General features: G+C 37.6%; 1 protein-coding gene across 1 annotated transcript in view; it reads right to left on the bottom strand.

Moving 5' to 3' along the window:
- LOC109849431 (probable protein arginine N-methyltransferase 6) overlaps nt 1–15,467 on the bottom strand; it is a 35,489-nt gene that overhangs the window by 9,067 nt on the left and 10,955 nt on the right. The window contains exons 2-7 of the mRNA XM_020419266.1: nt 11,637–11,702; nt 11,446–11,514; nt 11,030–11,065; nt 9,468–9,533; nt 7,421–7,489; nt 7,173–7,250 (exon numbers count right to left, since the gene is read on the bottom strand). Of these exons, the coding sequence (XP_020274855.1) occupies nt 7,173–7,250; nt 7,421–7,489; nt 9,468–9,533; nt 11,030–11,065; nt 11,446–11,514; nt 11,637–11,702 (384 nt within the window). The remainder of the gene's footprint in view (nt 1–7,172; nt 7,251–7,420; nt 7,490–9,467; nt 9,534–11,029; nt 11,066–11,445; nt 11,515–11,636; nt 11,703–15,467) is intronic.

Here is a 15,467-nt window from a genome sequence, read left to right as displayed (position 1 = left end):
TAGGTTGCACCTCCAGTTACAATGCCTTAAATGTCATCACCTTGTAAGAATCTAACTACCTATTTCCCCATAATATAGTTCATTTCTGACTCGTGTATACACCAAATCGATGGACCTACATGATCCACGGATACACCTGTTCTTTTCTTGCTTTCTTCCTGCTCATTCTCTATTTCACTTTTTTACCTTTGGCTTATCAAGCATCCGCTTAATTTTCAACACTTTACCTTAACAACCATTACAAGGTCAAAAGCATGGAAATGCTCTTAAATTACAGCCATGATCCTAATTATTTCAGTGGACTCACATTTCAGATTATTCCTAAACATTTTGTTTTCACAAATAGAGGCGTATTTTGGGCACATGTGATAAACCTGATTGCCAACATTCAAACGTGATCATTACAACCTTTAATAACAGATTATACCTTTATGTGTCATCATTGGTTGAAGTCTTGAAGTTTGTAGACAAAAAAACATGATTAATAATTACATAAGGATTAACAGGCAATTGTTCATCTGCCTGGTTATCGGATTTCAGGACCTATAGTCAGCATTGAGCCTTTGCAGATGTTCTTTATCTTCAATATAACTTTGATTTATTGAAGGCAATTTAATTATTCCTTGAGTCTTATAATTTCATGGTTATTTTGCAAAAAAACTAAAAATAATATAAGTAGGAAGCCCTAGCATTAGTAGGAACTAAGAACTCCCAGGCTCTTAGTCTCATAAAGTATAGATTCAAAAGAATATTGATAATAATAATAATAATAATTTATACAAATAGAAATTCTTTTGCATAGAAGGATTAACAGGCAATTGTTCATCTGCCTGGTTAACGGATTTCAGGACCTATAGTCCGCATTGAGCCTTTGCGGATGTTCTTCATCTTCAATATAAGTTTGATTTATTGAAGACAATTTATTTATTCCTTGAGTCTTATAATTTCATGGTTATTGTGCAAAAAACTAAAAATAATATAAGTAGGAAGTCCTAGCATAAGTAGGAACTAAGAACTCTCAGGCTCTCAGCCTCATAAAGTATATAGCTTCAGAAGAATATTGATGATAATAATAATAATTCATACAATTAGAAATTCTATTGTATAGAAGATTTATAAACAATGTCACTGCTTGAAATAATATTTTACTGAGAATGGTCAACAAAAGAGCTATGAGCACAAGTCCATTCTTTAAGCAGGGCAATCTGTATTTACCCAAGAAAATGTGGATGGTCCTCTAACCTCAGGTGGCAATGACCACCCACTTTAAAAATCCTGCCAAATTGAGCTTAGTCAAAAAATGATTATGTCTTAGGGACAAGAGTATGGAAGGGTCTAACTATGGGGCTCTGATCCTAGACTTATAAATGGGTGCCAAGAGGACACTTCCGGATACTATCTTACACCTCTTTTTCAGTCACAACGCTTAGGATCAGTTTGGCAAAACCCTTTAAAACTGGACCAGGGATTTTATCATGGACTAGAAATGTTCCATTGTGGGAAGGGAGGAAGGGGTTTGGGTTGGAAAAGAACTGGTTTTTCAGGGCTTAAAAATGGCTTTAAGCCAATCTTGGCTCACTTTTTGTCAAACAGAAAACAATAAAAAAACTAGATCCTAACCCGGTTTTAGGAAATTGCCAAACACACCGTTGGGCTCCTTCATTAAATCCAGAAAGATTTTTCCAGTCTAAGCAGTTTTTGTCCTTCACCACCTGAGGTTCTAATTTTTATCCCTCCCCTACAAGAGATCAAGAGTAACCATTTTGCACCTTATGAAAGATCCCAGGGCCACTTTATTATTTAATTTAGGAAACTCAATTCCTGGAATCATCTGCCAAGCTTTTCTCTTCTAGCTCACTACTAAAACCCAAAATCAGCCCCACAGTTCCTACTTGGATTAAGTTCTGATGTGACATGTTAAGTTAAATATTGGGTATTGGGTTAATGGGCTGTTACCCGTTAACCCTATTTGTATGGCTATATATATCTCTCTTGTTATTCTCAATACAACAATTAGGGTTTTCTCTATAAAACCCTAGCTGCCGCTCGCTGCTACAGTACCACCGCCCGCTGCTACAGTACCACCGTCGCTACAGTGTCGTGCTACAGTACCCCCTGCATCGTGTTGCCTATTCCCTCGATATCTCAGTCTTCGAACTGATGAGAGGATGATTGTATCCCTTAACATTTCAGTCATAGAACTGATGAGAGGAAGCCTCGACATTTCAGTCACAGAACTGATGAGAGGAAGAGTGTCTATCTCACGTTGTTGAGATATTTCACTTTTATTCTTGTTTCCTTCGAGAAACAAGAATATAGAAATTGAGCCTTTGTGCAAACAAAAGTCAGGGCTCTCTCCCTCAGGTGATCTCGCTTACGCAGCGTGAGGGCATGACTATCTACCACTCTGCCTCTAATCCTGCTCCTGATCTGCTTTTAGTTTATGTTTCAAAAACGGATCTCTACTACTAATCTGCCTATTTGACTACTATTTATCTCCTATTGTTGCTCAAAAATAAAAAATAACTACTACTTTGATGTCGGACATCTCCTCCTCTACTACTCCTTCTATTGTCGTTGGTGAGACCTCTGCACCCAAGGTAGTCTTGGGGACTACTATTAAATTGAATGGTGCAAACTATCTGCTCTGGGCACAAGCTTTCCGCATCTTCATTGGCGCTCAGAGCAAACTACCACATCTTCTTGCATCTCTACCACCAACCTCGGATCCCACCTACAATTCATGGCTCTCATCTGATTATTGTGTTATGACTTGGCTTCTCAACAGTATGGAAGCACAGATCAGTAGCAACGTTATGTTTTTAACCACTGCGAAGGAGATGTGGGACAGCCTAAAGATTATGTACGGGAACGAGAAGAATGTTTCTCGCGTATTTGAAATTTATGAACGACTGTTTGCGCTCAAACAGGGAGATAAGTCAGTTCCGGAATTCTTTGGTGAATTGAAGGGACTGATAGACGAACTAGAGATGCATCAGCCTGCAGTAGCTGATGCAGCGACGCTATTAGGGTATCGTCGTGATCTGGCAGTATCCAAATTTCTTTCTGGGTTGAACCCTAATTTACAGTCCCAAGTGAGAGGACAGATATTGGGTGGAGATACAATTCCCTCACTGACTGCTACATTCTCCAGAGTCATGCAGGTCTCTACTGGTGTTACTTCTGATACTACTACACCATCTCCACCTACGATGGATCAGTCTGCCATGTTCTCTAATCGAGGCAAAGGCCGCGGTCGTGGTCGTGGTCGTGGCCGTGATTCAGGGGGAGAACGTGGTTCGTTTGGTGGGAGGCAAAGTGAATCTAATAAGGGCTCACGACAGTGTGGTCATTGTGGGAGAACTAATCATATTTCTGAGAAGTGCTGAGAGAAGTTTGGTCGTCCTCAGTGGGCCCAGGTAGCTGATACAGAGTCGACTAACTCATCTATTTCTGCTACTACTTCTGGTGGTCCAGCTGTTACTGCTCCTACTGTTCAGATTTCTCAGGCAGATTATGAGAGGTTGCGCCAGCTAGAACTCTCTCAGAATATTCATTCTGCTACTCATGCATCCTCTTCAGGTATGGATGCTTACATAGCTTCTTCTCACAAACCCTGGGTACTAGATTCTGGAGCATCATCTCATATGATAGGTATAAAGGATATCTTTGTATCTTTACATCTTTCTGATAAGTTTCATTCTATACGCATTGCTGATAGTACTCTTTCTTCAGTTCGTGGTGATGGAGTAGTTCATGCTACTTCCTCTTTAAAACTAACTGATGTGTTATATGTTCCCAAATTCCCTGTTAGCCTATTATCCATTAGCAAGTTTACAAAACAAAATAATTGTAAAGTCACCTTCTTTCCATCTTATTGTGTTTTTCAGGACCTAGCAACTGGAATGAAGATTGGTTCGGGGCATGAGAGAGGAGGTATGTACTATTTGGACGACAGTGTGCCAGAAGCTGACCTTGTTGCATCACAATCTGACTCCACTTTATTGTGGCACTGACGTCTGGGTCATCCTTCACTACAAAAACTTAGATCGGTAGTTTCTGTTCAGCCATCTATTTCATCTTTAGGTTGTGAGTCGTGTGAACTAGGTAAGCACCATCGTGCTACTTTTCAGAGTCGAGTCGATAAACGTAGTAGTTTTGCTTTTGAGTTGGTTCATTCCGATGTCTGGGGTCCTTATCGTGTTCCTTCTGTGCAAGATTTTCGATATTTTATTATCTTTGTTGATGATTTCTCTCGCATGACGTGGCTTTATCTGTTAAAAAAGAGGTCAGAGGTCTCGCACGTTATTGAACTCTTTTATAATGAAATAAAAACTCAGTTCTCTACTTCTGTTCGTATTCTTCGTACTGATAATGCTTTGGAATATATGAAAAGTGATGTTTTAAAATTTTGTGCTCTTAATGACATTATTCATCAGACTTCTTGCTCTCACACTTCACAACAAAATGGAGTTCCTAAGAGGAAGCATAGGCATATTCTAGATGTTGCTAGAACATTGATGATACATATGAATATTCCAAAGTATTTATGGTCCGATGTTGTTCTCACTGCAAATTATTTGATTAATCGCATGCCTTCCTCTGTCCTTGATGGTTTAATACTATTCAATTGTCTTTATCCTAATAAAAAATAATTCTTCGTGATTCCCCGTGTCTTTGGTTCTACGTGTTTTATTCAGGATTTAACTGCTGGTTTGGATAAGTTATCATCTAGATCCATCAAATGTGTTTTTATTGGATACTCTCGTACTCAAAAAGGATATAAGTGTTATCATCCGTCTATCAGGAAATATTTTGTCTGCTGATGTTACCTTTTTTGAGTATGTCCCATATTTTTTCGTCTGGTTCCACTACTATTGGCTGTCCACAGGTACCACTACATTCTTCTGCTCCTACTACTATTCCATTACCTGCTCCTGTTGCTCCTGCACCGAAGCCTCTACTGACATACTCTCGTCTTGCTGAACCTTCATCTCCAGCTGTCGGTCCATCTTATGTTAAGACCTCTATTCCTTCTGACTTGGATATCCCTATTGCTCTTCGAAAAGGTAAACGGTCTTGCCCGAAATATCCTATATCTCTTTTTGTCTCTTATGACCGTCTCAACCCATCTTTTCGTCAGTTTGCCTTGTCCTTGTCCATTGTATCTATACCTAGGTCATATGAGGAAGCTATGTTAGTACCAGCTTGGAAGCAGGCCATGGATAAGGAAATGAATGCACTACTTTCTAGAGGGACTTGGGACTTGGTTTCTCTTCCTACTAGAGCGACTGTGGTTAGTTGCAGATGGGTGTATACCCTAAAATATCGCCCCAATGGGTCTGTTGACCATTATAAAGCTCGCCTGGTTGCAAAAGGCTATACCCAGACATATGGCGTCGACTATTTTAAAACCTTTTCTCCCGTTGCTCGTCTCAACTCCATCAGAATTCTTTTCTCTCTAGCTGTTAATATGGATTGGGCGATGCACTAACTAGATGTGAAGAATGCTTTCCTTTATGGTGATTTGGACAAGGAGGTTTATATGGAGCAACCTACTGGGTATGTTGCTCAGGGGGAGAATATTATCTGCAGGCTGAGAAAGGCCATCTATAGGTTAAAGCAGAGTCCTTGAGCTTGGTTTGATAAGTTCAGCAAGGTTATTTCTAATGTTGATTTCCAACGTTGTCAGTCTGATCACTCTGTCTTTCTTCGACGCACAATAACTGGTTTGGTTATTTTAGTCGTATATGTTAATGATATTCTGCTGACTGGGAGTGACTCTATTGCCTTAACTTAGACTAAGAAATATCTAAACCGTCATTTTATCACTAAAGACATGGGAAAGCCAAAGTATTTTCTTAGGATTGAAGTTGCATATCAAAAACATGGCCTGTTGTTGTCTCAAAGGAAGTATGTGCTAGATTTACTAGAAGAAGCAGGTCTCTTGGAATGCAAACCTGCAAGAACTCCAATGAAGGCAAATGTTGATTTGTGGCGTGATGATATATCTCTCCTAGATGATGTTGGACGATATAGGAGACTAATTGGGAAGCTAATATATTTAACAGTTACCAGACCTGATATTACTTTTGCAGTAGGTGTATTGAGCAGGTTTATGCACAAACCTAGAGAGGTTAATTGGACAGCAGCTCTAAAGATTTTGGCATATGTCAAGAGTTGCCCTGGCAAAGGATTGTTATATAAGAAGCATGAGCATACTCACATTTCAGCTTTCTCTGATGCTGGCTACGCAAGAGACATGCGAGATCGAAAGTCAACCTCAGGATTTTGTACTTTTGTTGGAGGTAATCTTGTGACTTGGAGAAGTAAGAAACAAGATGTAGTATCACGATCTAGTGCAGAGGCCGAATATAGAGCAATGGCTCACACTGCTTGTGAGATGGTGTGGCTAAGAAAGTTTATGACAGAGCTTGGTTTTGTTCAGTCTGGACCCATGCCAATGCATTGTGACAACCACTCTGCCATTTATATTGCACAGAATCTTGTGTTTCATGAGAGGACAAAACATATTGAAGTTGACTGTAATTTTGTCAGAGATGCTTGGAAGAAGAAGATAGTATCTCTCATATTCACTCCGTCCTCACAACAACTTGCTGATATTCTTACCAAGGCTACTTCTTCAAAGGTGTTCTCTACTATATGTGACAAGCTGAGCATGGTAGACATCTATACTCCAGCTTGAGGGGGAGTGTTAAGTTAAATATTGGGTATTGGGTTAATGGGCTGTTACCCGTTAACCTTAACCCTATTTGTATAGCTATATATATCTCTCTTGTTATTCTCAATAAACTATTAGGGTTTTTTCTATTCTCTACATGGTATCAGAGCATGAAACCCTAGCCGTCACAAATCTTCAGTGGGTATTGGGTTAATGGGCTGTTACCCGTTAACCTTAACCCTATTTGTATGGCTATATATATATCTCTTTTGTTATTCTCAATACAACAATTAGGGTTTTCTCTATTCTCTACATGACACATATCAGAACTCCAAAATCAAAACTATGATTCCTGTATCAGCACTGTTGTTAAGTGAGGCAGAGCATGAAATTATAACAGTTAACTGGCAAGTCCAAACCTCTCAAACAAGTTCCTACATATGAACTCTCATAACAATAATAACAGTAAAATGAAGGAAAATTTTATTACCGTTGCATGCGAAGGAAGAATTAGCCCTCCTGGTTTAAGCCATTTGTCTCTGGCAAAAATGACGCTGCCCAGCATACTCTACACCAAACTTCAGATAATCAGGAGAAAATGCAAGTCATAAGAAAATGAATTTTTAACTACGGCATCTCCAGAGCAAGATAACACTTCGGGCACCTATTCAACTTCATATATTTTCTGTATGCAATAGTTAAATTTTTAAGTTCAAATTCAGAAAATTGTAGGCATACCTCATATACAAGCATGTATCCCATCCATTCAGAAATAATGACATCAACCTTCTCCTCAATGGTGACCTCCTACATTCATTAATATTCATTAGAAAGAACTGCAATTTAGATAAGGAAAACAGTCCAGAAAAGTTACGTATAGCTGCCATTAAGAAGCAAAAAAGGGAGATACTATGTTATTCTAGATAAGCAAAGAACAAACTAGCAATAAATAACAAAACTTTAGCAAAATATATGGTAAGTAAGAAAGTATCCTGAGCACATTAAGTGAACTTTATTTTTATTTCATATTCAGTGTTCACCTGCTCAATCAATGAAGACAACTATAATATAACCATATACCCCCAAGTCTTTTAGGATCATCTATATGGATCTTTTTCCACCATTAAGCTCCATAAAGGTCCATCTATCAATCTTTTTCTACAATGTCTGTTTCGTTGATACTGTAGGCTTCAGTTTTGGGTTAATACCAAACAGTTTACCATCTGAATTCAAATTCTAAACTGACGATTTACACAAAAATGCTCTCTGACCAGATGAGCTCCAGTGACCAAAGTTTCCCTTGTCACTATAAAAAATGAAACCATGGTCTATCTGCTTTATTTAAAATGTAAATGCATCAAACTTCTGCAGATAAGCAATTGAAGGAATACAAAACATTGAATCTTCGACATTTCAAAATTTTCTGCCATTGAAGATATCAGATTTAACTTGTATATCAGCAACAATATCACACCTGTGTAGGAAAATTTAATCATGTTTAATAGCATAATATATCTAAAAGACCAATGCATGAGACATCTTACACCTAGGATTGGATGCCAAAAGAAAACATGGTGTAAGCCTAATAAAACAAACACATGCTCCAGTGATTGAGTTAGAAGTTTGTTTTCAGCAAATGGGTTACCCTGACCTATATCTGTATTGGGTACACACTGGGTGCAGATCCGCACCCACATGGCCGGAACACAGGAGCTGGAAGTTTCAAGCCCCAGTGACTGCATTGTGAGCAAACAATTCGGCATTTTGGGTTAAAATTTCAGCCCATGTGACCTTGTCTAAGGTAAGAGCTTAGAGCAAAAAGTTGAGTGCAACTTTGGGAATCTTAGAAGCGTGTTCTTATTACAATTGAGTTCGAAGCTTGTTTTCCAACAATGAATGTTCATTACAGCCAATTTCGTAAATTATTTTAATTTACAATTGACTTATCTATGTCTATTATAGTATTATATGTACTACTTACTTTACAAAGACTAAATATCATAAACTAATATAATATTTCAAAAATATAACAAGAATCATATCTTGTTTAGTACAATTTCCTTAATCCATTTATTCTTTGGGAATCTTAGAAGCGTGTTCTTATTACAATTGAGTTCGAAGCTTGTTTTCCAACAATGAATGTTCATTACAGCCAATTGCAACTTTGGGAATCTTAGAAGCGTGTTCTTATTACAATTGAGTTCGAAGCTTGTTTTCCAACAATGAATGTTCATTACAGCCAATTTCGTAAATTATTTTAATTTACAATTGACTTATCTATGTCTATTATAGTATTATATGTACTACTTACTTTACAAAGACTAAATATCATAAACTAATATAATATTTCAAAAATATAACAAGAATCATATCTTGTTTAGTACAATTTCCTTAATCCATTTATTTTATCTCTTTTATAGTGTATGAGAAATGTAGATTTTAAACTACGTCATGTGTTATGATTATATAACGATGTCTTATGTTAATTTAAAATAACAACTGAAAAAGTAAAATGTTTTAGAAGTAAAAGGTTGCACTAAATAATTATTAGTGCGCAATATAGACATTAGGCGCATGTAAATATAAGTATATGAAAGGCTGTCTTATTTTAGGTGTAATGGTTAAATGAGAGGATTCACAGTTTCTTCTTGGAAATATCAATATTATACATGTTAAAATTTTAAGGTAAGGTAACACTTCAAAATACTGCAACTCAAAGATAAGAAACAGTGAAAAGGCAAGAGAAAAATTACAAGTATTGAAGATACGGTATGCAGAAGGTTACCTCAACTCGTCCATGCAAGACAATGACTTTATCAGAGAGATTATTTGTTTTTACTACTTCATTAGCCTGAAAAAAAAATCTCAAAAATTGTCAATGTGCTACTAGGACTGAGAGCAATCCGTAATAGATTTACAGCAAATAAATACTGAAATCTGCTTAAAAATCGAGCTATAAAACTGAAACTTTTGAAAGGGTTTAGCTGATCTAATTAACTTGGAGATATCTCAGAGTTGTAAAATAGTCAAGTTTAATTCCATCCACTAGAGGCTAAATAAAAAAAAGATCATTTATGTAAAAGGAAAAACGTTATGAAATATGACCAAAATTTTTAGTTCACCAGTGACAACTAACGTTCTATCAGCCTTTTTGAGAAGATTTGACCTACTCAAAGGCAAAGGGGAAGCAGTATGATAAGTATATCTTCATTCTTTTAAACTACTGACAAAAGTAGCCTCAATTGATCAAAGTCTTTGGGCTCCAAGCCACATCTAATGCTCATAGACGTCTATGTTGATGCTCTGGCATGTTGCAAGTACAGACATGGAAACACACCTTTGATGCACGCAAATCTTCTATGCACAGAGTTCAAGACAATAGAATGCATACTTGTCTGGGCAGATAGAAAAAAGTACAGACAGTCGCCCAAACAGAGAGTAGTCCAAAGTGGCTATGAATTTTAGTCGTGTGGCGAACATCAGATTGCGTGAGTGCATGCATGTTAATAACTTAATATGTGCATGTATATATATTCCGTGTCATAGTTATGAACCTAGTGGCAACGGATCCCCTATTCCCATATTATTATAATATTTTCTCCTAGGACTGAGGTAGTCTCCTCTTGTGACAATCTTGTTTTGACAGCCACATGATTCATTTGAGATAAACTCCCACTTTGTGAACAGAATTTTCTATCACCCAATTATTCTACTTTTCACGTGTCACAACACTACTTCGCTACAAAAGGGACAGCATGAAAATTGCAAAAAAAAAAACAAAAAAAAAACAAGGAATGTATTCTTCTCCTTAACAAGTCTCCATTATGGAAAACTGACAGTATGAAAATTATGACAAGAAAAAGAAGTCAGGTTTCTTCTTTAACCAGTCAGCAAAAATTGATGGGAGCCATCAGCAAAAAATTGCGAGGAAGAATAGTTCTCATTCATAATAAGGCAAGTAGGGACTCCTCCTTCCGTGGTTAGATTCCTGGAAAATGAGTGCTCTCCAATGACTAATAGAGTGCATTCAGTTTCTTTTGGTTTAAGATTTTACAACAACAGTCAACAGCAAAGCATTTATCCCAAACTTTTGGGGTCGGTCTAAGGTATTGCACTGGCAATATACCAGTAGTACGGATGTTGGTTAGTTATATATACTCCATCATATGAATGAAATTGGCTTTTCATTTTCAGTTCCTCTTAAGTTTACCAACTACAATTTTAACTATGAACTTTATCATAGCAGTTAGATGAGTAAAAAGTAAGGATTAAAAACAATTAGAATAAGTATACTAATAATTGCATCATCCAACTTTCCTGAACTTTTAAAACCAAGGAAGAACATACCTGTACAGCAATATCACTGGCTTCTACAGCATAAACCTGATGGCAGAGAAAGTTGAAATTCTGAGTAACAAATAGGAAACGGGATGAACCAGTATCCAAAATATATGATATAGACTACACCAGATCCCAACTCAGAGATAAAATATAATAGTAAGACTGCAGCATGCATGAAGGAAATCTAATATATGATATGGCAGGAATAAAATAGTAAAGTACACACATCAGATGCATGTATGTGTGATAGAATGCAAAAGATGACTTAATTGAGTCATTCAAACAGAAAAAGACATTAAAGTTACTAATCATCCATCGCCATAATAAAATAGAGTTTTAAAACTGCAGGGAGAGCGAACAACTTTAACTACATATATTAACACATGCAGAATAAAGAGAAAACCCTACAATATAAATCTTACACGTTTAGCACCAGCAAGAGCACAGAATATGGACAGAATGCCCGTCCCACAGCCAACGTCTATTACAACCTACAAATAAACATTCAATGGGTGACAAGAATGCATATAGAATGTCTTCGGGCATATGGCAAGAGCCAAAAAAAATTATTTGTAAGTAACAATAAAGATCAATTTTTTCCTTTTAATCTTACTTTGCCTGAAATAAAATTCTGAAGCCTCATAATAGCAGTCCTGTAAGTATCAGTTCGTACATGGTCCTGTAAAGAATAAACAAGAATTACTAAAATTGACAAGAAATAATAAATTGTGTTATATGCTCTGACTGATAGATCAGTGTTCTACCACCCAAGGAGAAGAGAAACCGTCAGATCCAACTAAAAGGCTACATAGATCACATAAAACATCAATCAATAGAGAAAATTCAAAACAACAAATCTGAGATAAGAGATTAGTTGCGAAAAGTGCATCGAGTACACTGCAAGTTAGAAATTGAGTTGTGCATAACCTCATAGAATGGTGTCAAACTAAATGTATTTTCACTAACTTAGAAGGAGGCATCCACAAGAAACAAATACCAAGCAAAAAAGCTTGCATAGTGATCTCACCTGAATTTGATAACTATTCAACTGTATATGAGAAAGGAAATGAGAAATACCAAAAACATGAAAGTACTAACAATATAGAATAATTTGAAAGATCCAAAGTCTTTTTCTCACAGAAAAAAAAGAAGTTGGTTAAACAAATCTCAATGTAACCTTTCAAGACCAGAGAGATGATTGAATGAAACACTATAATCACATTATGGCACTGCGAAACTGAATGTTCTGGAAATAATATATTATATCCAATATCCCAAAGTAAAACACTGCTGTTATTCCATCACGACCCGGCCCCGCGAACCCGTTGGCGCAATGTAAGCCGTGGGACCCACTAAGTACAACACATGGTTTGGCTCAATCCACTACCAACATTGACTAGTCACTTTTGCCAGGGGATTGAGCCAAACCATGTGTTGCACTCAGTAGTTCCCCACGGCTTACATAGTGCCAACACGTTCACATGCCTGGGCCGCGAGATATTCCTTAGCACCAATTCACTGTTGTGGCAGTCAAGGACAGACAACATGGCTTAGTAACCATACAAGAAGCTAGGCATCCATTATAGACAATGAAGCGAAGCACAGTCATGATGATCATTTTCCATTAGATTGAAATTCAATAAGCTGCAAAGGCCTCTGCCAGAGGCAAAGACATGGATTGGTTGTGGGAATTAAAAGTAACACATGGTTTGGCTCAATCCACTACCAACATTGACTAGTCACTTTTGCCAGGGGATTGAGCCAAACCATGTGTTGCACTCAGTAGTTCCCCACGGCTTACATAGTGCCAACACGTTCACATGCCTGGGCCGCGAGATATTCCTTAGCACCAATTCACTGTTGTGGCAGTCAAGGACAGACAACATGGCTTAGTAACCATACAAGAAGCTAGGCATCCATTATAGACAATGAAGCGAAGCACAGTCATGATGATCATTTTCCATTAGATTGAAATTCAATAAGCTGCAAAGGCCTCTGCCAGAGGCAAAGACATGGATTGGTTGTGGGAATTAAAAGTTGAAGACCGGGACCATGGCCTTTATTCAAAAGATGTAAAAGAATAAATAAAATAAGAAAATGATACGCAACTTCCTGATGATTAATCATATAATGTGACTAAGAAATTCAAAAGTTTAGCATTCGTATTATGCAAGAACAACAAATGTTTCAGAACTGAACTGAATGTACTATGCACTTATTCAGGACGCTATCGAAAGAGTAGTGAGGAGAACAAATCAGGATGGTCGTGGTTGGCTTTTTGAACTTTTAGTTTTGGACATGGGGCTCAAACATGAATAGATTTGAAGATTCAGCGAGGGATCATGGCTACCCAGCCAACTCGAAGATAAGCTAAGTCCAACCCAACTGATATATTTAGGTATGTACAGTATGTGTGTTTTTATAATCTTACGTGTATGTAAGTAAAAATGAGAGCATGGAAAGAGACTATGAGCGTGCTTTTATTTTTTTAACCTTGCTTGGTACTTCTACTTTTTGCTGAGCTTCAACATGAGGGTATAAATTTTAATCTCTTGATGGATATTAATACATAAATTTTGTCAAAATTATTGAACTTGACTCATCTCAACATGCTTCCGTGCTTGCAGCTAATGGGCCCGGGTGGCATAAAACATACGAGTTAAACTTTGTAGGAATATATTGAGGTCATATCCAAGAAAATATTGGGCTGGTACATGAAATAGAAGAAAAGAAAAGTAGTGTATGTTTTACTCAAATAGAATAAAAAGGAGAAGGCAAAAGCTATTCAAGTTGAATGCTATTCCTTTATAACTACATTCTCTTCATCAGGCTCTAGGACAAGGCCTCTGTCATACGAAGGCATGTCATGTTAAAGTTCCATATGCAATTCAATCAGATAAGGCTAGCTTCGAACTGCTAAGAAGGCCCAATAACATGCCTATCTTCCCCCATTAATAGAATAAAAAACAGGATGAGCAAACTGACAGCAGAGAGGAATAAGTAAAATCGACAAGGGTGTGAAAAGTGACTAGATTAGTTACAAACAGTAGTCAATAACAACTACTACAGGAGGGTTGAGGAAAGCAATTTAACAGTGGAATATAAATGTACATGATGCTTGACAAAAAATCAAAGAGAATTTTACGCGCTAATACCTCCCTCCCGCTCCCTCCCTCCTCATGAACTAATGAAATCAGTAATAAAGTTTTCTTCTGAATCTAGTCCAAACAAAATGTCTTCTTCTACCTTTTTCTACGCCTTTCTTGATACGAGTTGCCGTGCAAGCACCTTTGATCGCGAAATTATCAAAGGTGGGTTGAGAAGAGGATGACAGAAACACAAGCACAATTCAGTATATGACGAAGGAAAATACCTTCTCTAGATTATGAGTATGAAAAGATTACAATCCCTCTCTCACAATCTCACTAGAATCGAGAACAAACTCTCAATTCTCACTAAACCCTAATACAAAGATTAGAATCTCTCTCTGAATCTATCTGATTCTCTCTCTGATTGTTTAGAAACCCTAAAACAATCATCTGATTCTCTCTCTGATTGTTTAGAAACCCTAAAACAATCCTTTATATAGATGTACAAACGTGGATGGCAATTTGGTAAATAACCAGACCCAAAACCAACAAGAATTCGTGTGAACAGAAACCCAAACGAATCAGGAAACCATCGATGAGTCGACTCATGACTGAGATGAGTCGACTCGTCAGAAACTGGACAAAACTCAAAAACCAGCGATGAGTCGACTCATGACAGTCATGAGTCGACTCAACCTGATGAGTCGACTCATGACTGTTATGAGTCGACTCACAGGCTGAATTCCTCCTGTGTTCCCTTATAACTGTTTGACACCTCTATTCTCATGTTATCATGAGAATCATCTATCCTCAAGCTCCCATGATGATCGCTAAGTTCCGAAGAGAAGATACACCCGTATCATGGGTCCCCTCTTTAAGAACTTGAAGTCTCATTCAAGTTGGAACTTTTGCTGAGGAAACTCTCGAGCTACTCCATCTTTTCTGCACTACCTGACCTTGCTAGGAATCCGGTCTCGACGTCCGATCAGAAGCAACTCATTCGTCCCGCATCTCGTCTTAGTCATCGTTCGCTCTAAGTTGCAATCCTTTGTCGATGGCTTTTCTGGAAGTCTAATGCACAGCGAGACAAACTTTTTGCTTGCATTCACTAGTCTCTTCGCTCGCGTCACCGTCCCCAAGCTTGTCTCCTTCGGAAGAGTTGCTGAACGAAATATGAACTTTACACCATCCTTAGTGAAGGTGTACTTCTAAGGCCGCCTCTCATAGATCGCATATCTATCTCATAAGTACGGATTGCCCAGTATAATCTGACAAACATCCAATGGCACGACGTCGCACGTGACCTGATCAATATACGACTCGTGGAGCGCAAATCTGACAGTGCATTAATCAAC

The sequence above is a fragment of the Asparagus officinalis genome, chromosome 7, assembly GCF_001876935.1.
Source record: "Asparagus officinalis chromosome 7, Aspof.V1, whole genome shotgun sequence".
NCBI lineage: Eukaryota > Viridiplantae > Streptophyta > Magnoliopsida > Asparagales > Asparagaceae > Asparagus > Asparagus officinalis.
The sequence above is the reverse complement of the archived record's forward strand: the minus strand, read 5'-3'. Positions and strand labels throughout refer to the sequence as shown.